The sequence below is a fragment of the Miniopterus schreibersii genome (assembly GCF_964146895.1).
Source record: "Miniopterus schreibersii genome assembly, chromosome: 12".
Taxonomy (NCBI): Eukaryota; Metazoa; Chordata; class Mammalia; order Chiroptera; family Miniopteridae; genus Miniopterus; species Miniopterus schreibersii.
The window spans coordinates 26134344-26162199 of record NC_138112.1 but is presented as its reverse complement, the minus strand read 5'-3'; the positions used below and the strand labels follow the sequence as shown (position 1 = coordinate 26162199).

The window sequence follows — 27856 nt, the reverse complement described above, 5'->3', positions numbered from 1 at the left end:
ATCATAAGGAAGGAAAGCAGCTGGTGCTTAAGAGCCTCAGTATTTAAATTTTTCTTCTGTGCTTAGGATAAAAAGCTGGGAAGTGAATTTTGCATATGATTTCTGAAAACTTTTGCTAACTTAATCTTCTTGAATGTAAGTTTTCTATTTTTTTGATTGACTTGTAAAGAATTTTAGTATAAATGAATGGCCATATAGCATAATGTGATAAATGTTGACTGTTTTATATAGGATCTTTTAAATTGCCATCTGATGCAATTTTTAATTGCATTTTTTATTGTAGTCTGATGGCTGACTTTTAAAGTAAAATTGGAATTCTGCATTTTCTTTGAGATATTGATAGTAATAAAATTATCATTTTTTGAGCACTTACAGTTTTCTTACTTTGCTAATGATAAATTTGAGGACGAAGAAGTGAAGCTGCTTGGCTGAGGGCACACATCTCATATATGGCAAAGCTAGAATTTGAACCCAACAATCTGTTTCTAAAACCTGCTTTCTTACTCTTTTTGCTGTATTATTCTGTATTTTGCAAGATGCTGGGAGTACATAAATAAAAGATGTAATTCATGCCCTTCAGGACATCGTTGTTTAGCTGGTGAACCAAACAATAAGAGATAGTTGTAGAACAGTGGTAACGTGCTGTGACTCTTTGACATCGATTTTTGTTTTTCATAGTCACAGCTGTGATTAAGGCTCAGTCATTTTTGATCTTTCATAAGTGCATTCCTTAATTTTACATTTGAAAAATCAAAATTAGGATTTCTCAAACATCTTTGCGTCTAAAGAAAGTGCTGTCCTAAAGTATACCTTGGATTCATTATTTTACATTTATCTAGCTCTTTACAGAGCTTTTTATATATCTCGACACCTGCATTCACCACAATAGGAAGACAGGTTGATGATATTAGGAGGTCAGAGCTTAGAGAGTTTAAATGACCTGCCTGAGGTTGCCCAGATAGTAAATAGTGGACATAAAATAACTAGAAATGTACTGCTTGACTATTAAGTAAATATTTGCTAAATACAACAACTCTTATATTTATATTTATAAACTTCATGTTAAATAAGCCCACTGAAGTCTTTCTTAATATGATGCTTTAAGGTTATTATAATCATACTGCTTTTCAAGGTTAAAGTATATCAAATTTATATTTCTTCTTATTAATTTGACTTATTTTGTGTTGGTTTAATGAATTAAAGAACATTATACTGTAAGAGCATGAGTCTCTATTGAATTTGGATTATTTTCCCTCTGGAAGCTACTTAAGGTAGTACTGCTTGTATTATAACATTTTACATTTTTCTAAAATTCTGTTTTAAAATGGTTTTAGTATAACAACAATTGATACTTTTAATTTTTTACTTTTAATTGTTATTACCAAACACAGTCCATGTGCATGGTAGAACATTAGAAAATAAAAAGAGAAATACCCAGAGATTACTACTGTTATTAATTCATATATTTCCCTATCTTTTTTGATTTGCACACATATGCAGACACAAGGATCCAGTCCAGAACTTTGCATTTGTTACAGTTAGATTTTATGTCTCCTAAGTCTATTATTTAACACTCTTCTTCAGAGCAGTCTCTCTTAATAACCTGGTTTTAAACAAAGACCTGTAGGTGTCCCCCTCCCCCCCCCCCCCGTCCCCTGTCCCTGACAGAAAACTGACAGAAAATGTTTAATGAATGTTTTTAGTATTTCAGTATTAATCATTTTAGTTTTTACCAAAACTCAAGGAGAGGGAAATTTCAGTCAAGAATTTTCTGGTGGTAAATTAACAAATGCTGAAAATTAGCCCTGTATCTCATTGTTTTTGACATTTGTTAGTTGTTGTTTGGGTACAAGTAAATTAAAAGCAGTCTTTTTAGTAGAGGTCAAAAGCATGTTGTACACTCCAGTGCTTCCCTATAGAATCAAAGGAAGCTGAGCTGAATTGACCAAGTGCCATTAGAATGAGACATCCTTAAAAATGTTGGTGAGAATAGCTGATGAAATAAATCAATTTAGTTGGAAACAAAAGATTGAATTTAGTATTCTTCTTCTCCTGGAGAAAGTGCAGACAAAGAATTAGATCTTAAAACTGCCTGGGTTTTTGGCACACAAAAATGTAAGTAATTTGATCTGGTTTAGTTGCATACTTTCTCCCAAGCGCTCGCTGCCTCTGCCTCTGCCTCTGCCTTTCCCCTTTTGCTCCTCAAATAGACACAGTAACTAAACTGACTTAGATGAGTACTGTTAACAGTTACATCACTACATCAATTAGGGTTTAAAAAGAAACAGGAAGATGGAAGATATAATTTAATATTCATATAATTAAGAATAGAAAAAAATACAAGTACACCATTGGTGAGAATTTCTTTCCTTTAATAAAAATTTCTGTAAATAGTTCTTTCAACATCTAGTTTTGTATGCTTTAGTAAAAAATCTGTTTTAGCAAAGTCATTCATTTATAATTTGACTTTTGTTTGGGAATGTGAATAACCTTTCTCTCTTCCAATTAATGGCCTGCTTAACTTACTCAATAAGTTATGGATTGGAATTATATTCCTGTTGTGCTACAATCACAAGATTTAGTGTAGCGTTTGCCCTAAAAGTTCTTTCTTATTTTGTTTTGTTTATTTTATTTTTTAATTTTTTTCCATCACCATTTAGCCTCCTATACCCTCTTCCACCTCCCCCCACCCCCAGCAGTCACCACACTGTTGCCCGTCAATGAGTTCTTTCTCTTTTTTTATATTCTAACTTAGCATTTAGACACTATCTCTCCACCAGCGTGTGTGTGTGTGTGTGTGTGTGTGTGTGTGTGTGTGTGTGTGTGTGTGTGAGAGAATGTTTTAAAGATTGCTACCCCCTCCATGCGAGGAATGTGATTGCGTTAAAGAGACTAGGATGACTCATTTTCATCCAAAAATCTTTGTAGGTGTCTCCTACCCAACAGTACAAGATCAGTCACATTTGGAGTGTTTTTCCCCTAAAGATAAACTTGATTTATTTAATGTCAAGAGTTCCCTGAGTGTGAGGTTGTCTCTCTGCATTTTAAGTATAAAACGATAGTGATACTGTGTTGTTAGCATCAAAGTTGTTTTATTCCTTTATTTATTTATTTTTTAATCCTCTTGGAAATCTGAAATTTAATAAATAAATTCTGAACTGTGAAAAAATGTTAGAAAAATTTTGCTTTTATTTCTAAGTTACGTGCATTTTACCAATGAAGTTGCAATAAAAGGAGTTACCTTTTAATCCATATCCTCTCTAGCCTTGCTCATTTTTCCTTGACAATTCTTTAACCATGAATTTTACAAACCATGATTTGCAGTAACAAAGATTTACAATTTTCAACCTTAGCTGGGCTTTTAGTATTGCTCGGAAGTTATGTGTTCCATTCCCTTATGGTCTTACCCCTGTCTTAAATTAGTATCTTTGTCATTCTTTGAAGATTATCCTGTCTCCTATTTCTGAGGGAAAGGAAGAGAAAGGGGGGAGGGATCAGACGAAAGGGAGGGGTCAAGGCAGAGAGGGGGAGAGAATTTACATACGTATTTGCCCCTTTCCCCCTTTAACATAGCTAACAGATGGCTGTGTATGCTATTGATTTTATCTTCTACAGGAATCTCCTTCAGTCAGTATCCATTTTCCTTCCGGTATCCATAACTTCTCGCATCTTATTGAGTACAATTTAGCCATTAAGAACGTGTTTAAATCTCTTCTATCCTAAAAATACATCGGGTTATCAATTTTCTCTCAACTCTGCTCTTTCTAGCAACAACTCCATCTCATTTCTTACCTTTATTGCCAAACTTTTGGAGTTTACGTACACTGTTTCCCTTTATGTCCTTCTATTCAGGCCTCAACTATATTCTTTAAAAAAATTTTTAATTGAATTTATGGGGGTTACATTGGTTAATAAAATTATATAGGTTTCAGGTGTACAGTTCTATTAACACATCATCTGTGTATTGTACTGTATGTTCACCTCCCCAAGTCAAGTCTCCTTCCATCACCATTTATCTCCCTTTTACTCTCTTCTACCTCTGGCCACCCCCTTTCCCTCTGGTAATCGCCATACTGTAGTCTATGTTATGAATTTTTTTGTGTGGTTTTCTTTTTTTCTTAATCTCTTCACCTTTTCCACCCAACTATATTCTTGTTTGCACCACTCTGTTAAAACTGTGAAGTATTTGACCTCTTTGCAAAATTAGACACTATTGATTTCTTATTCCTTTAACAGTTAAAGTTTGATCAAGAATTTACATGTAGTTTAAATAGTCAGATAGTATGCTGCAAAGCTGGCAGAAAGCATAAATACTCTTCTTCACATCTTCCAGTGCCTGATTTCCACAACCCAGAGGCAACCACTTGCAACCCTTTTTATCATTTCTTCTGTTATTTACTTCCTTCTATCTAAATTAACGTGTTATACTGATTTTGTACACATACATCAGTTTCCTTACAGTTTCCTACAGTTTTCCATTTCTCCTACTCTTTGGATTTCTTGAGATGTGCATTCAGTTTTTAAATTTAGAATTCTCTATCCTTTTTTTTTCATATACTAATTCTTAAAATTTATGTTAGTAGAGCATTCTTTGAAATTTTTTTCAATTATTGAAGGTTGGTAATGCATTTCTCTTATGCCCGATTGAAAAATAATAGCACACATTGCATATTGAACAAATGAACTTGCATCCTTTCTTTTCCAACACCTCCCTCATGCAGTCTTTTTCTTTTAGCCTCGCTGGTCATCTTACTCATCCTTGAACGTGCCAGGCATGATTCTATCTACTGGCCTTTGTACTTGCCCCTTCTGAATGGAACACCCTATTATGGACTGAATATTTGTGTTCATCCAAAATTCATTTCAAAACCTTACCCCGCAATGTGATGGTATTAGGAGGGGGGCCTTTGGGAGGTAATTAGGATTAGATGAGCTCTTGAGGGCTTTGCTCTCATAAGTGGGATTTAGTGCCCTGATAGAAGTACAGCGAGAGCTTGCTTCTGTTTGCTTTCTGCCATGTGATGAGAAAAAGAAGACAGCCACCTAGGAACCAGGAAGCATGTCCTTACCAGACACTGAATCATGAAGCTTTTCTCTTATATTTTTTCTAAGAGTTTTATAGCTTTTGCTCTTACATTTAGGTTTCCCATCTCTTTTGAGTTAATTTTTGTGTATGGTATAAGGTAAGGGTTCATCTTCACTCTTTTGCATGTGGATATCTAGCTTTCCCAGCACCATTTGTTAAAAAGACTCTCCTTGTCCCATTTGAACGGTCCTGGCACCCTTTATTGAATGTTATTGGACCATATACACGAGGGTTTATTTTGGGGCTCTCTAGTCTCTTTCATTGGTTTATATGTCTGTCTTATGACAGTATCACACTGTTTGATTACTATAGCTTTGTTAATTTCTCAGTTTTGAAATTAGGAAGTATGATTCCTCCAAATTTGTTCCTCCTTTTCAAAATTGTTTTGGCTATTTGGGTTCCATATAAATTTTAGGGTGGATTTTTGTATTTCTGCAAAAAATACAAAATAGGAATCGCATTGAATCTGTATATCACTTTGGGTAGTATTGGTATCTTAGCGATAATTAAATCTTCCAATTCATGAACATAGGATGTTTTCCATTTGTTTATGTGTTCTTTAATCTTTTCAGCGGTGTTCTGTACAGTGAAGAAGTCTTATGCTTTTAGTTAAGTTTATTCCTAAGGTATTCTTTATGCTATTGTAAATAGAATTCTTAATTTCCTTTTAGGTTTATTCATTATTAGTGTATAGAAAGCCATAACTCTTTTTGTATGTTACTTAATATATTACATTACTAAATTACTTCACCTTTTGTCAGTATTTCACTGGCAATCAGGTGATTTGAACTGAACTCAAGTGAAAACTAAAAATTAGAACAAATGATAATTTCTGATTTGAGTCCAAGTACTAAATTTTTATTTAATCGTTGTTAATCAAACTAAGGTTTAAGCTTATCTGAGTCTACTAATTTGAAACTCTAGATCTGGAAAAATACCAGAAAATCAAAATAACCTTTGAAAAATAATTTAGTTTGAGCTCTTCATAGCATTAAAAGGTTCTGGAAATGATATTTCTGCAGTATAATTTAGAACTTGTAGCTCTTACTGTGCCTTATTGATGCCTCTCTAGAAGTTGCTGGAAATGTTTTTTACATTTTGAAGGTGGGATGTACAGTTGAATAGACATTATAGATGATTTCTTTTTTATTTACAGGCCACAGAAACACTATTTAGAATGGGTGTAGCAAGAGGAGCCATCACAACGTTAAGAAATGGAGAAGTAAGATGATAATTTTGATATCATTATTAGTTCTTAATTCATAGAATGCCATTTAAAAATGTGGTGAATTCTATGATGCTTCATGTAACAAATTGAGAAACACCTGTTGTATATGATATTAAGTGAATCTGACCTAAAAATCTATTTTAAATAATTCAGTCATATTGGAACCTGATCTTGGGCTGAAAATGAATTGCTGGGCCTTTTAATCTTTGCTTACCAATTGCTTTTATGCTTAAAAGAAAATGACATTTTGTTTAATAACAACTTCTGCAAATATACATATTTTTAATGAAAATAATCCCAGACTTTTCCCTTTCTTCCTATTTTATGTTCTATAGATCTGATACTTATTTCTTAGTATAAAAATAATTTAAAATGTTAACAGTTATTACAAAAAAGAGAGCTAGAAGGAGAGGGGTGGGGAGAAGAAGAGGGAGAGTGGGGACAGAAACTGAATTTAGTCTGCTCTTTCTTGCACTTGATGCTCAGTTAAGATACAGATTCTAAGTTTTGACTTTTATAAGTGTTTTCTACCAATCTTAAAAAAAAATCTATTACCTGAAATAAATTTTCATTCAAAATTATTACTAGCCTAATTACCACTCTGCTTTATAAAATTTATTGTTTGATATATCTGGTTGTTAGGTGAAAATGGTCAATCATTTGGAAATCATGTGCTCTTAAATGGCAGATCACTTTGGTATTAATTTATAACATGTTTTTTGTATGAAAAAGACAAGTGACCCTTTGTATTCTCAACAAACTGCAGTATATGGCACCATTTTAAGAAAATAAAACGTTCCCACCAATAAAGTCAGACATATTTTATCTGCCTAGAATGACTCAAAATGAATATCAGATTTTAGTAATTACTATATATTTTCTTATGGGTGGAATGAACTTTTGACTTTATCTTCTATAATAGGAGTGTTGGGAAAATGTATGCAAGGCAGTTTTATAAGAACTCTTCTGAGCACACCAACACATATTGGATATGCACATATTTTACCTAATGACCGGGAAGTAGTTAAAGCAGCTGGCTTTTGATCCATTTCTCCCCCAGACTGCTACCGGTGACTAACCTGGTTAACAGGTATTAATGTTGGACAGAGTTTTTAAGCACTCTTTGACCTTCAGTTTCTAAAGTGAGGTTGAGCCCTAGCTGCTTTGGCTCAGTTGTTAGAGCGTTGGCCTGGGGACTGAAGGGTCCCGAGTTCAATTTTGGCCAAGGGCACGGCACCTAAATCTGTTGCAGGCTCGATCCCCAGCTGGTTGGGGCACATGCGGGAGGCAACCAATCAGTGTGTCTCTCTCACATCCATGTCTTTCTCTCTCTCTCTCCCTTCTACTGTCTCTGAAAAGCAATGGAAAAAAATATCCTCAAGTGAGGATAAAAAAATAAAATAAAATAAATAAATTAAAATAATATATAAAATAAAATAATAAAATAAAATAAGATTGAAACTGAAAGATGCACATTTTTTCACCTTACATTTTAAGATCCCTAAAAATGGATCTTATAAGTCTGATATTTTAGAGTTGATAATATATGGTAATATTTTGTGGTTTAAAAAAATGCAGAGTGACATAAAGTAAATATTCAGTAAATGGTAACTGGGATAGGCCACTAATTAGTTTTAATTATTTGACTTTTGGAAGTAGAGAATTAAAATAAAACAAAGCAAATATATTATTGAATATGTATGTACAAGTGGCATACACATATTGGAGATGATGGTGGGCTAAGTGCTATATCATATGATTCCGGTCTTTAGAGGAGCTTACTCTTTGCTGGAGGAAACAGTTCTATCAATACTTGAAAAAAAATCTGGAGAGAGTAGAAATGCTTAGTTTAGGTGGAGTCTGGAAGTACCTGGAGTCCAGATTCCACTTGGAATGTGCTAAATTTCGGTATTGAGGCAATAATAGAGATTTCGTTTGGGAGTATGAGATAAACTGAAAGGTTATCAAGATAAGGGATTATTATTATTATAAAACATGTTTTTATTGATTTCAGAGAGAGGAAGGGAGAGGGAGAGAGAGATAGAAACATCAATGATGAGAGAGAGTCATTGATCCGCTCCTCCTGCAGGCCCCCTACTGGGGATTTAGCCTGCAACCCAGGTGTGTGCCCTGACTGGAAATTGAATGATGACCTGGTTCATAGGTCAAAAGCTCAACCACCAAGCCATGCTGGCCTGGCAAGGGATTATTTAAAATAGAAGTTGAAATCATCACCCATTTTATCATAAAGCAGAATTTTTGATATGCTAAAGGGAGGAGATGGCAAGGAATTTACTTGTCCTAGGGCATTTAAAAAATTGTTCTATCCCATTACTGCAAAATTACTTGTTAAGCAGGGATTAATGAGTAACTATGACAATTATATCAGGTAGGAGGAATAAAGACTGATATATCCAAATTACAAAAATATCAGTCTTTGAGTGAATTTGTTGTCTGGATGGGTGATGCCACGGAACTCTGCTAGTCTATCCTTCTCTGTATTCTGCCTACATTTTGTCTACCTAATTGGACATTTCTGCTTGGACGTTTTCAGAAATGTTGAAAGCAGAAAACATAGTTTCTCTCTGAAAGTAAGATGGTGTTTTTGACAGAGTCTGAAACTTACTTTATAAATTATAATGAATCGTTGGAGGGTTTAAGCAAAGAAATGATATTATCTTTTAAAATCTTCACCACAACTCTGCAAGGGAATAATAATCATGCCCATTTTATAGATAAACTGAGGCTCAGAGAAGTTAGACATTTTACCTGTGATCAAACAGCCAGGAAATGGGAGAGCTGGGATTTAAACGCCAGTGTGACTCCAAATCCCATTCATTCCACTGTATAATGCAATCTCCCTCAGTGTAATTCACTTACTTGCCTAGAGTTTTCTAATCATTCAGTTGTCCTATAGTTTGACAATTGAAAATAGCATAGTAGCTAAGCCTCTGAGATTATGTAATCAGCCAGATTTTTAATGCATCCTAATCATACTGTTATCTTTTCATATATATAATGTATGACTTAAAGTGAATAGGAAGAACGCTGACCCTTCGCAGTTCTGTTTTGTGACTAAATGCGTAACCACGCTGGTGTGTCCTCTGTACAGTCCTGTATATGTATCTCAATTAAGTTACGTAAGCTAGAAAGCAGATACTCTGGGTAGTAATTTTAAAAATGTGTTTCTTTATTTTGGGGGGCTAACTTGTAAAATTATCATTATCAATAAATGGTTATTGAATATGCTTATCTCAAAAATTATACTTTTATAATTTCTTCAGGAAAGGTATGATTCTGTTTTCAGCTTTTTAGGTATTGTGTACAGGGCGAAACAAGTATTTTGTTAAAAGTCAAAGTTACTCTCTTAAATTTATGCATTTTAAAAATTATCTACTGTTTTTTTTTAACATAACGAGGTCTGAGTAAGCCAGAAATTCATGTGTTTTTTTCTCTTTAATTAGATTATTCTTATTAAAAAAATAGTTTGATGTATTTTAATAGCAAACTTACAGGAAAAGCATAGAAGACAGATAACATTAAAAACATGTACTTACATGTAGGACAACTCAGTTAGAAAAGTATAGTGAATGGATGAAATCCACTGTATATCAAAAGTACTGCAAACACCATTTAGTAGTCATTAATAAGAAATTTACTTATTTTTTAAAAAATCCAAATGCTGGCATTGTCCAGAAAAACTTAATAGGTTTATTTATAATTATTGTAAAGTTGAACTTCTGAAACTTGTTCACTGAAATATTTTGACTTGCATTAATGTTTTATGTCCCTGCATTTATATTTAAAAAATTCATACACAAATGAAAGTGGAAAAACTGATTTCTGTCCTCTGTTTTCCACTTGCAGTCATATACTTAGGTACCTTTTGACCCCATAGGAAAAAAATATCTAAGGCTCAGAACTACCAATAACAGGAAGAAGAGAAATTTTTTTTTTTTTTTAAAGAATGAAATGTTTCCCTCAGTGGATTCTTAAGCACGTTCTCTATGTATACGGCATGCTAGCTGGATGGCTTTTGGCATAATTGCTACATGTTTAGCATGGATAGCGCACAGGTTGGTGTCTTCAGAAAGGTCAACCACATATGCCTTACTTGCCTCCTGCAAAGCACCAATAGCTGCACTCTGGAAGCGCTGATCTGTTTTAAGTCCTGAGCGATTCCTCACACCAGATGATAGGATGGAAATTTGAGAATCAGAAGTTCTGCGGACTTCTGGTAACCTCTAATTTCACAAAGTACTGTGGTACCAGGCCTGTAACCATTAGGTTGCTTCACCTCTCCAGTAGAGGGCACACTCTTGCGAGTGGCTTTGGTAGCCCTTTGCTTCCTCTGTGCTTTTCTGCTGGTTGATTTACGGGCAATCTGCTTTGTAGGAGCCACAGTATAGAGACTTCTTCGTTTACCCCCACTTCTCCCCTGGGGAGCTAGAGGCAGCTTGGTGTTATAGAGCCATGGCCTAGGTTATTCTTAATTCAAAGTTTTGAGAGAGAACAAAGTTTAGCAGTTCTTTACCACACCCTTTTCCTTCTTGTAGTCAATATATTGTTGTCTGTGTCTATCACAAAACTAATTGATTATTCACATATTAAGAAACATTTCTAACACTGTTGATGTTATATTAAAATTATATTCAATTAAATTAATACTTAAAGTATTTTCTTTCTTTTTGAATGCAAATTCTTTATATGAGGAAACCTAGAAATAACTGTCATATATTTATGTTTTTAAATAACATCTATTTTTTCTTAGTTATTATTATCATTCTTTTACTATTTCTCTTCTAATATCACCTCAGGAAATATGTCTTTAATAGGTAAAGTGTTAGTATTTCAAATAGTGAAGTCTCTGAGGCCTGGTGGCTAGTGGAATGCCAGTAACTAGTGGCTTGTAAAATCTAATCAAATGAGCAGATATTTACTGAGAGCATCTTAAAGACAGATGTGACACATGGCACTGGAATCAGATCTAGTTCCCTTACCTTTTCTTTTTTCCGTAAATATTAATTGAGTGCCGGGCACTATTCTGGGTGCTGGGTTTTAACTGTAAATAAAACTAAAATGGTTTCTGCTCTTAGGAAGCTTTATAGTCTACTGGCTGAGCCCATAACGTGCCACGTGAACCTTGCCACTCAGTGTCCTCTTCTGTAAATGGGACAAAAGCATCCATTTCATGCATTACTTTGTGAGAAATAAATTAGATAATATGTGTAAAGCAGCTAGCACAATGTCTGACACAAAGTAAATATTTTAGAGTTTAGCTTGTACTAAGTGATAACTACTTTTCATTTAATTAAATATGATGTTTTAAAAAAAAATATTAGAGTGAGTATATGGAGATCTTGGGATTGTGCTTATTTATAAGTGTGTGAACTGAGACTTGGTAGTGAAAGACAGATTTTAGATATTATGGGAGTCAATTGCTATGTTAACAGCAATGTTATTGGTACTTCTGAATTATCATTTCCTTCCTATGGGACTCAAGATATTTAGGTCAACAGATGTTGCCAGTGCCCTCTGCTGTCTGGTGCCAATAGCTTCAGTAACAGAGAGAATATATGTTCACTTACAGACTTGAGGTAGACTACTCAACCAAATTCTGCTGATTATGATTTTATTTCTACATATAGAAGAAACATAACAGGGAGAAGTGCAATGTTATAGAAAAACTGACATGTACATACACACACAAGAATCCTATTTAAAAAACAAGGTTAAAGTCATTACGTAATGAAAACTTAGTTCTTCTGGTAATTGCAAGATTTAGTTGGCCAGAGATCCTGCTGAGAATGGTAAGACACTGACCTTTCAGAAATGCAGACTCAGGCTCAGTTGATCCTGTCAAGAAAAACTGGATTATCTCTTCTCCAATAAGATCTCTGCTTTATGTATTGTATTTTAACTGGAAGAAAATTTTAAGATACTTTACACATATCCATTGCCATTGAAATACATTCTTTGTTAACTTGATTAGCTTTCCCCACATCCCCAAATCATCTAAGGAAAAAGAAAAAAGAATTCTCACCATTCTGAATTGTTCCCACATACCTCAATTCCATTGTTTTTTTTCTTTTGGGAGTGATTTCCAAATTGTATGTTTATTGATAAGCTATACAAATAATCTATTAGAATTTAGCCCAGGAAAGTTATAATGCTTTTTCCTTTAAGCAGGAAATGTTTTTTCCTTTCATATATATATATATATATAAAATGGATAGTATCCAGAGGAGGAGAAAAGAAGTAAGTATAGAATAGTCTCTAAACAGAAAAATTAAGGCCTAGGGAATTTTTATAACAAGCAAGTTATATACAAGAAAGTTGCAGACCTGCTTCTAATAAAGTGGGAAGTTATCTCTATTTGAGATACCTGGAGCTGCTGGTCATTACTTCAGGGTGGTGAAACAGGAAAAGAGGCTTCAAAGAAGTTGTGGAATTGCTAACTTGCACAATTAAAAAAAGTTTTTTTTTCTCAAGAGCCGTCAATCTGGATGTTATAGATATTGAACTGCCAGAGGCAGAAGACTGGTCTAAGTAACGTGAGGTATTTGTTTCAGTTCTCCAATTCTATGAACCAAAACAGCATGTTACATTTTGGCAGGTGCTTAGAAAATTTAGAGTCCTTACCAGAATTAAAACACAGAGCTTCAGAGCTTGTATTTTATTCTTGCTTAAATATTTTATCTTTGTCTCTAAATCTGCTTTAAATGTCTCATAATGTTATGTGTTATGGGATTTCATATTCCTGGTGAACAAATTTAGTTTGTTTGGAAAATTCTGGTGCAGACAAAGAAGGCCAAGGGCCAAAGTGAGGTTTTACAACTTTCAAATCACGGTGTTTAAGCCTGGTGGTCTTGTCTGTACCAACTCTGTATGTACCGTTCTATATGAGATAATTATCTTTTGAAATGCCCTTATTTTCTTCACAATAGTAACTCTTTTGATTTAAATACAAAAGTAAATGTGCCACAATTTTGTCCTTAAACAAAATAAACAATATCTGGACAATATCTGGCTAACTATGGAACACTTAGGTTTTATTTTTCAAGACTTGGAAGGGTTCTTAAGATAACATCAATTTGTTTTGATCCTAATAAGAGAGCTTTAGGCTAGGAAAGCAATTATTTCCACATGGGTAAGGCCAGTCCCAACTGCTTCCTGTCCACCAACTGCTCACTGAACTTAAACTTGCTTACCTTGGTTCATATAGTTAAATGTGGTTGAATGCATTAGGAAATGCAGGCTCTACTTAAAAATAAAGAATTTAGAGATATAGAAAATATTTCTTTGTACAAAGCATACTAAAGGAATTTTGTGTGTAATGTTCAACAGCAAGTAATTTAAACCTTTTGAATTACCAAAGAAATTTAATTTTATACACACAGGTATGTATAATTATTACCATTTTGTTTGTACATCTTTTTACTTTGTTGACTCTACTGTGTTTTTGTTTTTTTTTAAGTTTCTTTATCTTTATTGTTGAAAATATTGCAGATGCCCCCTTTTTATCCCCATTGATCCCCTGTACCCCGAATCCATCCCACCCCCAGGCTTTCCCCATACCAATATCTGTGTCCATGGGTTATGCTTATAAACATACAAGTTCTTTTACTGTGTTCTTAATAGGTGAGACAAGTATTGCTTGTGGTGATTGAGTAGGGATGTGGCAGATCAGAAAAGAGATTTGTGTTAAGTGATGTGGTTGATTATTTCAGTGATCAGCTCCTATGCTAAAGCTATCGCCATGAATCACTTCATTAGCATAACAGATACTCCTATCACTCAGGAAATTTCAAGGATTTTTGAAGCTGTATACCAAGAACTGGGAATAAAGACCAGATACATTCTTTATCTTAGTACAGTCAATAGATTTGTTTTTTTCTGAAATTTTACATCTATAGAATTATACAAGTACTCTTTTGTGTCTGACTTCTTTCACTGAGCAAGCTTTTAAGGTTCATGCATATCAATTTAATTTTCTTTTTCATGACTGAATAGTATTCTATTGCATGGACAATATTTTGTTTATCTAATAACTAGTTAATGAACATTTGAATTGTCTCTAGTTTTTGGCTATTATGCATACTTCTGTGAGCATTTGCATAGAAGTCTTTGTGTTGACATATGTTTAAATGTCTCTTGCGTTTATACCTAAGAGTAGAATTGCTAGGTCATATGAGTAACTTTTTAAGAAAAAGTAGCGGTACCATTTTATATCCACAGTGTCAATGGACAAGGGGTCTAGTTTGTCAGCATTTTGGCAACATTTGGTATTATCAGTATTTTTGATTCTAGCCATTCTAGAAATATGTAGGGTATCATCTCATTGTGGTTGTAATTTGCACTTCCCTAATGACTAATGATGTTGGACATCTTTTTATATGCTTATTAGTCATTTGTATATCTTTGATGAAATGTCTAGAAATTCTGGATACAAATCTCTTATTAAATATGATTTGGAAATACCTTTTCCCAGGTCCATGGCCTGACTTTCTATTTTCTAAGTAGTACTTTTATGAAAAGAAAAAGTTCTAAATTTCGATCAAGTACCATTCATTAATATTTTTTGTTTCATATTCAAGAAAAATTTCCTAACCCAGGGTCACAAAAATTTTATGTTTTTATTCTAGAAATTTTATGATTTTTGGTTTTATATTTAGATGTGTGATCTATTTTGAGTTGATTTTTGCATTTGATATGAGACAGAGATTCACCTGTTTATTTTGCATATGAATATCCAATTGCCTCAGCAGCATTTGTTGGGAAAAAAGGCTTCTTTGCCTATTGAATTAACTTTGTCAAAAATCAATTGACCATAAATGTTAGAGTGTATTTCTGGAAATTTTGTTGTCTGGGAGAAAACACAGCCTGTCTATTTCTCCCACAGATTGCAACTAAAAAACCCGAACAGAATACATAAAGCAGCCATCTGAGATCTCTAAAGAGTAAATACTAAGGAGAGGTTTGGGGAAGGAGGTAAAAAAAGTGTGACTCTACCAGTGAGTTTCCTGTTCTCCCCCCACCCACCATCCTTTATCTCCTGGCCTGGATTCCAGGGAATCCCCTATTCTTGATCTATGCAATGGATCCAGACAGAAAAAGCTCTAGGAGAAACCCCGTCTTCCTCTGTGTATGGTCAGAGACTGGCAAGAGGGCCCATTCATGAAGGAGACTGTGCGGGAAATACCGTTTTCTTTCCGTGTTCTCTAGTTTGGTTTTATTCTTCTGGCAGGACTGCAGGCAGGCCCCAGTCAGGAGGCCGCCCCTCCAGCTCAATGACAGTAGTGGCCACGGCAGCTATGCAGCCATTTCACACTGAATCATAATATGTCCCTTTGACCAGAAAAACTGAAAAACAGGCTCCTGTAGTCCAAGAGGTATGGGGAGAATATCCGTTAGCTTTAGTAATTAAAAGACAAAAAAGTAATGGTTAAAGCAACAAGAAAACCTGTGTTGAAAGACAGTACTGCTCAGATCATTCCCATTCTTATCATTTCCCCTGGACTGTTGAAGATTTAGGAGGCTAGTTCTATAAATTATTTTTTCCTTAGGCTTCTTTAAGGATTTTATTCTTTATTTTTAATTTTCTCTAGTTTGAAAATAAGATGCGCAGGTGTGGTTGGTTTGGTATTTATCCTATGTACTGTTCTCTCAGCTTGCTGAAACTATTTGGTGTCTGACATTAATTTGGGGGAAATTCTCAGTCATTGTTTCAAATATTTCTTCCCTTTTTTTCTTCTCCCGGTATTGCCATTACACGTATGCTGCATCTTTTGTAGTTGTTCCTAGTCCGTGGATATTCTGTTTTTTTTAATCTTGGTCTCTTTGCTTTTCAGTTTTGGAGGTTTCTATTTGTTGGATCCTCAGGCTCAGAGATTCTTTCCTCAGCCATGTCATCTACTACTAAGCCCATCAAAGGCATTCTTCATTTCTGTTAGTGTTTTTTTATCTCTAGCATTTCTTTTTGGTTATTTCTTAGGATTTTCATCTCTCTGCTTACATTGCCCATCTGTTTTTGCATGTTGTCTACTTTGTCCATTAGAGACCTTAGCATATTAATCATAGTTGTTTTAAATTCCTGGTCTGATAATTGCAACATCTGTACCATATCTGGTTTTGATCCTTGCTTTGTCTCTTCATACTGTGGTTCTTTTGACTTTTAGTATGTTTTGGAATTTTTTTCTTGATAGCTAAACATGATGTACTGGGTAAAAGGAACTGCTATAAATAGGACTAGTAATGAGGTGGTGAGGTGTAGGGGGAGGAGAAGTGTTCTCTAGTCCTATGATTAAGCCTCAGTCTTTTAGTGAGCCTCTGCCCCTGGACTGTGAACTTCACAGGTGTTTCTCAGGGTTTTTTTCCCAACCCCCTTAGGTGTGACAGGATGGCTCAAGTGCGCTAGAGTTGGATATCCCCCCCCCCGCCCCCCCCCCCCCCCCCCGGGACAGTTCTTCTCTGATAATACCCCAGCAAGTTAGGCTCTGGTTACCTAGTTTCTCCTGAGGGCAGGTCTGGTTAAGAACAGAGTCCTCTGACTTATTTAAAAATGGTCCCTTTCCCTTACCCTCTGCTTGGAAGCACAAAGGGATTTTTCTCTTAAATTTATCGTGAGAAACATGTTACGTTCCTGGAGGTAAAACTCACGAAAGTGTGAAGACCACCCCTCGTGACTGGATTTCCCTGGAGTTCTTAACTCTCAGACTTGTCCACACTGAGCCTCTAGCAATTCATTACTTTGTGGTTGCGGTTTCCCTGCACAGCCCTGGTTTCTGTGGTTCCCCCTTAGGTGAGTAAGCCGTAAACCCGCTCTCCAGTCCGCCTCTACCCCCTCCCCTTACAGATCCAAGAAGAGCTGTTGGTTTTTTTAGATGGTTCAGCGTTTTACTTGTTAGGGTGGAGTTGCATGTGAAACTGGAAGTCCCCCAGATTCTTTTAGGAGAATAGATTCCTTGTACTCAATATTTCTGTAAGATGTTGAAGTCTAGTTTTACGTGAAGGTGTCCATTTTTTTTTTTTTTTTAAAGAGGATATTGGTAACATGGAGTGTACTTGAAATGGGAGTAATAAGCCTTGGTATCCTTAATAAAGCCCAGGAAAGAACTTGAGAAGCATTTTCCAAAATTAAAGATTCAGAACAAAGTTTTGAATATGTAATGCTATTTAGCAGTTTTCAAATGAAGTCTTTGATTACTTATTCTTTCCATGCAAACTTTGTAAATTTACAAGCTCAAATGAAATGTATACATGTTTTGTATTTCCTGTTAATAGTAGCGACATGCAGTGTATATTTTGTGACTTACATGCTAATTCTTTTTTAAGAAAAGTTTTATATTCAGATTTGGAGGAGAAATAGAAACCAAAGTGCTTTCTTGTATGTGCGTTTAAATTAAAGTTATGGCTTCTGGTTCATTGCTCAGACTTGTGATGTTGGGTAATAGAGGGTTGTGTTTTATGAAATTGAAAACAAGGTAGATTAGGTGGGACTCCAGACTCAAATAGATTTTATAGCTCTGACAGCTATTTTAAACTGCTGTTTATCTTGTGTTTTAAAAATACTGATTTTGCTGTCGGAAGAGCTGTCTTTAGCTCTGGTTTGCATGGGTTTTGTCAAGACTGCTTTGGCAGTTATAGTTAGTTTGTTTTAAAAACATTTCCTTTATATTTTCACCAAAATGGTAAATAGAAGAAAACCCTTGAAAAGGAAGTCTCTTCTATAATTTCTTCTGCAATCTCATCTATAATTTTCTTAAACATGATTTATTATTAATTTATACAAATATAAATTAACATTTTAAATAAATTAAATTTACCAAACATGATCAGAACTAGTTGCTTCCAAAGAATTATGGTAAAACCATATGAAGGAGGTTCCCTTGTCTTGTGCTACCTGGGCTGTGCCACAGTATGGGGAGGCAAAAACCCGGACTTTGCAACCTGTGTGACCACCTCTTCTGTCACCACCACTGCCAAAGAAAAAAGGATCAGGGTGTTCGCATACCTTGCAGAACACTAAAAGGCAGATGGTAATAGCTAGCTGTGACATGCCAAAAGATACTGCAAGATTCAAAAGCAAGTAAATATTTGTTGAATACAAACTGTGTGCCCATTCACATTTCTTCCACTTTTCATGTTCAAATGCTGCTCATTCCTCACTGAGACCTGTCTCTGTTGTTACCTGCTCTGTGAAGCCTGCTTTGCTTTTCCCAGCTGGAAGTCATTTTTCCTTTCCCTGAAATATCACGGCACAGTGTTTGTACGCTCTAATATCCTTCAGTATTTCCTGCATTTGCATTTATTATTCAGTTTCTTGCTAGATTTTAAGCTCTCCCAAGACAATTTTTGTGTCTGATTTTCCTTTGAATTCTGGATAGCACTTTGTACATAATCCCAATTTATATTCGGTGAGTTAATGAAAGACAAATTGACAATAAATTAAGAGGGAAAAACTAAAAATGAAAGTTCTCTTCTGTATGTGTGTTTGCTTAAGTTACAGTTTCCTGTTCGCTGTTTAGTGATAGTGGGTGGGAGGGTGTTCAGTACAGGCATACCTTAGACATATGTGCGCTTGGTTCCAAAAAACTGTATCGCAGTAAAGTGCATCATGTTCTTTTTACTGGTGGGAGGTGTTGCCTTCAATTTGTAAAAAATGTAACATATTTAAAGTCCAGTAAAGTGAAATGCTATAAAACAAAGTATGCCCATGTATAGCCTGTGATAATTGCATATACCTGTTAAGATAAAAATGATTAAAATGGTAGCACCTTAGGGTGCTGTGAATAGTAGGTGATGAAAAGTATGTGTCAATGGGCAGGGATTTGTGTCTCCTTAAATCTCCAACACCTAGACTTATGGCAGATATAATTTCTACTTGCTTTTCTATTTTTTTGGTGTTTGATTATTAAAACAATTGATTTTAATGCTTATGTGGTAGAAATATCTGAAGGTACTTTGCATGGCTTACTACTTACTGTTTTATTTAATGAAGATTAGGTAATATATTTTGTTTAGAACAGGGGTGGGGAACCTTTTTTCTGCCAAGGGCAATTTGGATATTTATAACATCATTCGCTGGCCATACAAAATTATCAACTTAAAAATTAGCCTATATTTGGTCAAACATTTAATTAACTCACCTCCTATGTGATGGTTGTACCTGCTTCTCTTTGGTGAAGCCTTGACAGGGCCAGACCAAATGATTTTGAGGGCTGTATATGGCTCACAGGCAGCATGTTCCCCACCCCTGGTTTAGAATATTATTTTTTAAAACTGTTCTAGATACAAGGGAATGCAATGATAAATAAGACATGTAAGACATGGCTCCTGCTTCCAGGAATCTCACTTAAAAAAATTTTTTTTAAAATTGATTTTTAGAGAGAGGAAATGGGGGGGGAAGAGAGAGAGAGAGAAGCATTGATGTGAGAGAGAAACATCGATGGGTTGCCTCCTGCACGCATCCCTACTGGGAATCGAACCTGTAACCTTTTGGTTTATGGGATGTTGCTCCAACCAGTTGAGCCACACCTGCCACAGGGCCACGAATATCACTTTAAAAAGTATTATTTCATTTGGGGTCTTTTAATTTTTCTCTTGAATATTTAGTGTTAAATATTTTAAATATAATTTTTTGTTAAATAGTTTTAATTTAGAATGTAAGTAAAATGAATATTTTGGTCCTACTGTGGTATTTGATGAAAATTTTCTCCATCACATGCACATGACTTACTAGGGTTTAATTATGTTTAATCCCAATAGAACATAGTTCTACAGAATTGAAGTTAAGGAAGGGCAAGGAAAGAAAGCTATTGCCTGAAGCTAAAAGCTCTTTTGTATCTGAATTGTAGCTATCTAAATGACTGATTTTTTTTTCCAGTTGGCATGGTTTAGTAATCATTAAAATTTTTTGTTTCCTCTGCAGTCTGCAGTAAAGTTAAAAGCAATTAAAAATTCCCTTTTAATGTCTTTAATAACACAATTTTTTTAAAAAAGGTTATTACACTTAAATCATCTGATAAATGTAAACTCTTTTACAGATTGATTTCTTAGGATAATTGAAATGTATATGCATTGATACCGACACTTGCAAATCACATCTTTTCTGTATGCTGTTTCTATATTAACGCTGTTTAAAAATCCCAGCAGAATTTGATTAATCTTAATCTGTTTCGTACTAAGAGCATGTTTAGTGAACATTCTCTAAATAGAAAAATTTTGCAGTGTATCTTTCAGATATTTTAGAATCTTTTAAATTCAAAAAGCACTTCTGTCAGTTACTGTATTTGCTCTTTTGGAAAATTATTTAAGAGAAATTGAAACTTTTTCTGTACATATTTCTTTGCAAATTATCAGTGATCCAAAAAGTCATCAGAAAAATTAGAGAACAGTTATATGAATATCATGTATGTGTTATATAAGGACAGTTTAATTTCAGATTAATTACTTTTTAATTCGTTGGTTTTCAGTTTTCACTAGTAATATAGTATGCCTTTATATGTTTGGTTTTTTTTAAAATTGATTTCAGAGAAAGGAAGGGGGAGAGAGAGGGAGCAATAGAAACATCAGTGATGAGAGAGTCATTGATTGGCTGCCTCCTGCATGCCCCCTACTGGGGTCGAGGCTGATTCCCGGCATGTGCCCTGACTGGGAATCAAACCTTGATCTCCTGGATCCTAGGTCGATGCTCAACCACTGAGCCACGCCGGCCAGGTGACTTTATGTTAATAGTATTTTGACTATTGAGAATCGTTGACGTTGAGGTCTTTTACAACTAGATTTCAAAGATTGGAGCATTGCCCAGCCGGGTGTGGCTCAGTGGTTGAGGGTCGACCTAGGATCCAGGCGATCGGGGTTCGATTCCCGGTCAGGGCACATGCCCAGGTTGTGGGCTGCAGCTGATCAGTGACTCTCTCATCATTGATGTTTCTATCCCTCTCTCTCCCTCTCCTTTCCTCTCTCTGAAATCAATAAAGATATATTAAAAAAAAAAAAGATTGGAGCATTTTTCAAACAAACTGTAAAACAAAGAAAATGTCTAGTCACCATGTTGTTTCAGTAGCTTCTTACTATTTGTGGTAATGTAAACAAAGTCAGACTCCTTTACCATTCATTCAAGAAACACAAAATGTTACTTTTGCCTGGCTAGAGGCTGTTTATTTGCCTATCTTTCAAAATTAAACCTTCTTAGACAATATTATACTTTGAGACTCAGTTAATGTCTGTATCTGACTTTGTTTAGACAGAGCGCTTTGTGTTTATGCTACAGGATATTTTGATAAATAAGGTTATTTATTCAGAATGCCCAGCTACAAACTCAGACTTGAACAGTGAGAGAGAGCATGGTCACAGACTCCTCTTTGTTGTGATGGTGAAATTTAGTGGATAACTACATGGTGTTCAGATGCCAGTTTCTTTAAAGTGTTGTAGAGAGGGAGCCAGTGCAGTTTGCAGTCATCTTTTTGTTCATGCCCCTCCCCCAATCTCATACAGAGGCTTTTATTAAAAAAGTAAGTCATAGAATTTCTCTAAATTAATTGAATTGAGCTCATTTGAAGTCAAATCTGAGTAAAGTTATAACCTAGCATTTTGTATTTTGTTTTGTTTTTTTAATCACTCCGCTTCTCCTTATGTCTTTTAATGCTTCCATTGGATTTAAAAAAGTTATAAAAGTAATCTATACTGTTTTACAATTTTAAAGTATGTAGAAATATATAAAGTAAAAAATGAATGTCCCTCTTTTCAGTCTTTTTCATTCTTACCCTCTGGATTAACTACTGTTAACAGTTTGACTGTTTTGTGTTTATCTACGTATGTATAGTATTTATACACATATTGTTGACTCTCTTGTGTTTGTCCACATTATGTAAGCATACATTTGTATGGTCATAGGAAAAGACTATATACATATCTATTTTAATAAGATGGGCTCACACACAATGTGCATACTACCTTTTTACGTAAAAGGAGATGATGGACATCCTTCAGCCGGCGCCCCCGCGGGTTGTCACTGTTACTGACTCGGGCCTTCGCGGTTGGGCACGTGCGTGGCTGTCAGGGTTTAGCTCTGACGGCACGGCTCCTGGGCGCCTCTGTTTGGTCCTGTGTGGGATGGATTTCTGGGGGAACTGCTGCGTCGGGGGTACATTAGAGATTCATCAATGACGCCGAGCAGCCTTCCCGGAGGTCGGGTTGGCGCGGCGCAGCGCACGTTAGGGCAGCGTTCTTTCCCTCCACCTGTGCCAACGCTGGCGCTTTAATGTTTGGCCCCTTTAAATAGGTTAAATAAAAGTCACTATTTTTAGCCTATTTTAAGTTGATTCGTAGGTTTCTTGAAGTATCCCCCTGAGGCTTGGCAGCTTGCAAAGGAACACAGGCGGCGCAGTCAGACCCTTCGCTGAGGAAATGAGAGGGGGCGACAATGATAAAGCTCCTTGTTTGGAAAACTTCCCTTTGCTGCTTCAGTATTAACTTTTTCTGCTCAAGTGTGAACCAAGCTTGTCATGATCCTGCTGGAGCATCCAAATGATACCAGTTTTGTTAACATTCATATATCTGTAAAAGTTTTAATGCTCAATCGAGGATATTTTAGAGGAGGAACGGGGAGAGAGAGAGGAGGGGGGGAGAGGGGAATAGAGAAACATCCGCATGAGGGAAACATCAGTACACACCCCAGCGGGGAATTGAACCCGCAACCTCTTGGTGCACTGAGATGCTCCAGCCGAGCCACCCAGCCAGGGCAACATTCGGATTTTTATAATTTATACCACATTTGAGGTTTTAGAAGATGAATGAGAAAAATGAGATAGTGTGATAGCACAATTTTCAAAACTCCTAAGTTGATGAGACTTAATAGATTTTTGAAAAACCTTTAGTCTTATTATTATTACTTATTTTAAAATTAGGGGATAGTAAACTTGTTATTTTCCTCCACAGAATTTTCTATACTCCTTAGTAAGGATTTGTTGATTTATGTTGACGTACAGTCCAGTAATTGAAGTTCGTGAAGGGAATGTAGTTACTGAGAAAAATTTCAAATTTCAAATTTGGAGAAGTCAAGTCTTAATGTTATTTTTTTCCCAAACATGATCAGTTCACCTCCCTGGGAAGATGAATTATTAATGTTGTGAAACATTTTCATGGCCAGTTTTGAGTCTTGATTAACTGTAACTCTCTGCTATTCCCCATCTTTAAAATATTTCCCATCCTTCGATATTATTTTCTGATGCCTCCTGTAGTGTGCCCAGTTAATTCAGACTAATCTTGTGAGCTGTGAGGACTGTACTATGAATATAAATTTGCTGTAGAACATATTTTATGTTGCTGCCATAACATAAAATAAATTCTAATTCAAATGCAAACTGTGTGTTTAAAATTGTACACACATATATTTTACATACCATTTGGCTTAAGTTTTAACACATTTCTTCCTAAGTATTCTATTCTATATGGTCACTTTTCCTTGATTTTGTATTGTTCTTTAATTGCTTTTTGTTTATTATTACCTCATTGCTTCATAAGTTCCCAAGGGCAAGGACTATCTTTGTCATTTTTTTAATTATATAAAAATTTACATTTTTTCAATGCAATATATTTTTTTCATGATTGTATAAAGTAAAGCAATTTTTTTTTTTAAGTTTATTGGGTCATGTAATGATTTTTGAAGGCTTAACAAATCCCATGCATGAGATTATTAGCTATAATATACCAGCTGTAAACATGGCCTTTTTCACATTTCCCTTTTAGGAATCCCAGGCATCCTCAGCTGCATAGTAATCATTTTAAACATGTTAAGAGTTTGTATAGTGATGAGCATGGCAGATAGAACGTCTCATTGGGCAGCATCACTTTGGTAACGTTTACAGAAACATTTATAGGACCGGGAAGTATGCCTGCTGAAACTGCTGTTAAAATAGGATTTAAAAAATCATTTTGAAAGGCCAATGATAGAGCAGCAGATCCAGGTATTCTTTTTAATTAAATCACGCAGAACAAAGAACTACTATTTTAATACTTTTGAATCTACTGAATCCTAAGAGAGTTGTCTTACAAAAATCTTATTCACTGTATTTCATAACATTGTTAGATAGGACCAAAGTTCATCTACCCCTCAAGTACTTTCTTGCTTGTTTACAGATATTCTCCAGACTTCAAAGCTCTTCTTCCTGATAAACATAATCACCATCTTTCTGAAGTACTGTCACTGCCTAAATCCAGTTTATCTCTGTGTGCTGTCTTTGAGATTATTATAGATAATGCCATGGAAAACAGAAAACCACCTGGTTAAAAAAGAAGTAGTAGTGGTGATAGTGGTATTGGATAAAAGAGAGTGGTGGAATTGGGGTGGGGGAATGTATATTTTTAATAAGAATCAAGCAATCTTTTTCTTAGCCTTTTCTTTTTTGGTGGTATTTTAGTAATTGGAACACTTGAAACTGACTTACACAATCACATCCAAATACTTAACAAATTTTGAAATTTCAGTGATTTCCAAAAATTGGTATCCTAACAATCTTCAAAGTGTGTGTTTCAAGAGGAAGCAAGGAGGAAGCCACAATGTCTTTTATGCCTCAATTTCTTAAGTCACACACCATCACTCCAGCCACATTCTGCTCATTAGAAACCAATTACCAAGTACAGGCAACATGTATGAAGAGGGGAAATAGGTTAATAGGTTCTACCCTTTGAAGGGAGGCATGTGAGGAATTTGTGCAATCTATTTTGAAACCACTACAGTTATGATACATGATTTAAAAAATTTTGCTTTTAGAGTATACTGTTCGAGATTTTTGCAGCAAAGTTAATAAATGACATATGCTGTAGTTTCTTTTTGATGAAGTTGTTTTTAGGTTTTGCAATCAGTGTTATACTCTTTCCACAGAAATAACTTGGAAGTTTTTCTTATGTTTTTGGAGTAGTTTCAAGTATCATTGAGTGTTTACAGTTTTTAAAAGTATGCTAGAATTCTGAGAAACCATCTGGGCCTGGGGCTTTTTTGTTGGGAGCTATATAACTACTTCTATTTCTTTCATAGTATTTGATTTATGTAGACTTTCTGTCTCTATTAAAGTCATTTCTGGTACCAATTTCAGTATTTTTTTAAGATGAGTTTTGAAAGCAAATTTATACTCAGAAGACTATATCTGTTTTTGTACTGTAAGCCAATGAGAATAAAAATGAAATTACATACATATTTTATGTATAGGCAAACATCAGAAATATATCATTTCTTTAAAGAGAAATATGCCTTTCTTATTCATACTTGTTTTTTAACCTGAAGACGAAGGCATTGCTAATTAGGTAAGTATGAGTGAAAAACAGAGTTTTTAAAAAAATGTGCTTTTTTTGTAGTGTGTGAGCTGTTCGAAGACATTAGTTGTCATATTGCTTATGAATGAGAGAGATAAGCTTTAGCTCATGTAATTTGGTACAGTGATTTGAATTTGTTCTTTTTAGATCTCTTCTCATTTAAATAATCTTGCTTGAATTTATTTCTTTATAAGATCCGTTCACATATTGGTAAGAATGTGATTATACGTGTGAATGAGCCATGTGATATTGTTTTCAATAAATATTTTGGTTATATAAATTTTTGTTTTTTGTTTATTCATTTCTTTTCATAAGTATGATAGTCCATCATTGAGTTAAGAGTGGGTGATATACAACAGTGGAGATAACGTGGTAACTACTCTCGGGGACCTTGTATCTAGTAGATTCTAAACTAGGGCAGTGGTAGTAAGATCGGATTTAAGAAATACTTAGATGTCTGAAAATTGTAAGGTAAATTTATAAAACTACCTTATCTATACTTTTCTTGAGATTAAGATATGGATCATCAAATAGTTTAGTCTCTGCTAATGTTTATGCATTTTCCTTATATTTTATACAAATTTTAAAGGTTTTTCCAGTTTGTTTCCCCGTTTATTTTTCTAGAGAGCTAGCTAAGTATTAATGAGACCAGATACCAAAATTATTTTAGTTTGGTACTAAGAATTAGAAATGAGCCCCTTTTTGGGGAGGTTAACTATTAATTCTTTGCTAATAAGTACCAAGGGAATAACTGTTAAGCTTTAAAATTTTGGGTTATGACATTAAGAATATCTGAATTCTGTTTTCATTGTATAATCAAAAAAAGAGAAATAACTTTCTTTCGTTTTTCTTTAGTTCATATTCATGTCTTATGTGTTTATTAATGATCTTGTTTTGAATTTTTACTGGGCCTAGGTCATGCTAGAATATACTAGATACTCAATAAATTTATATTTAGTTCATATATATTGAAGCAGTGCTGTGGAAAATGATGAAATATTTTTGTGGTAAGATGCAGTCCTGTTATTTTTGTTTTTTTCCACTTACTGGCAGGTAGAGTTAATGTAGTAATGTTCAAATTATTATATTCATGCTTTTTAAAAAAAATCTTCATAATATGTCTGCTTTGACTCAGCAAAACACATTTAAAAGAGTGTGCTCTTGCATGAATTTTAGGTCTTTTGATGGTTTTTATTTCCATTGCTTTTAATGAAAAAGTAACTGTTTTTTGGCTTCATACAGAAGGCAACATTCTCCTGCTGAAGTTTTTTTGTTGTTTTTTTTTAAAAAGGTTAGTGAATGTAGATCTTCACCGAGTGAAGTGCTGGGAAAGCTACTATTTCTTGCACACATTCTTAAAATCAACAAAATAGTGCCATAAGACAGCTAGTAGCCACTATGGTTGGACTTACAAAGCACTGTGCACCATGGTTAAAGTATGCAGTATCTTAGTTCAGCTAATTGTATACCTTTCTGCAAATTTTAAAAAAGAATCTCTCGCCTGGCTGATGTGGCTCAGCGGTTGAGCATCAGCGTATAATCCAGGAGATCAAGGTTCGATTCCTGGTCAGGGCACATGCCCAGGTTTTGGGCCTGACCCCCAGCAGGGGGTGTGCAGGAGGCAGCTGATTAATGACTCATCATTGATGTTTCTATCTCTTTCTTCCTCTCCCTCTCTTTCTGAAATCAATAAAAATATATTAAGAAAAAATCTCTCAAACGATTTAGTGGAAAAACACTTTAGAAATTCTCTCCTATTATAGTATATCAAGTCTTTTATGGAAATATTTACTTTCTATTTTAGTTTTCTCTACATTTTATGGCTTTACTTTCTTAAAGAATAACAATACCGATACTAAAATTAATACTGATATATTTATGTATAGTAGAAAATTTGATTATCATAAAGTATACAAATGAAAGCAGCCATAAAACTCTAGGTAAAATGGCTGCCTTTTATTCCTAATCTACCACATTGAGCAAGATTCCTGTTGCCCTTCACACCCTCTGCCAACTCTGCAGAATTCTCTTTGAAGTCACTGGTGGCTGCAAGTATGGAAGTGAAGAGAGAAAGGGAAACCTAACCCAGTGTGCTTAGCACTCTCAGCAAAGCCGATGACAGTTAGCTGTGAACAAGTGTGTCTCTCTCTCAGCACTGAAGTTTCTGCACCATGTAGCAAGCCACATGCGATGAGGTGGTGTTCTTTAGAAAATTATTAAGTATCTTG

The 27856-nt window shown here is 34.9% G+C and overlaps 1 protein-coding gene across 7 annotated transcripts in view; it reads left to right on the top strand.

Moving 5' to 3' along the window:
- TMEM135 (transmembrane protein 135) overlaps nt 1–27856 on the top strand; it is a 414783-nt gene that overhangs the window by 66416 nt on the left and 320511 nt on the right. For 5 of the 7 annotated variants that reach the window (XM_081152635.1, XM_081152630.1, XM_081152636.1 and 2 more), the window contains exon 5: nt 6243–6308. The exons of the other annotated variants lie outside the window; for them this stretch is intronic. In XM_081152635.1, coding sequence (XP_081008761.1) covers nt 6243–6308 — 66 coding nt within the window. The remainder of the gene's footprint in view (nt 1–6242; nt 6309–27856) is intronic. 7 annotated transcript variants of the gene reach the window in all.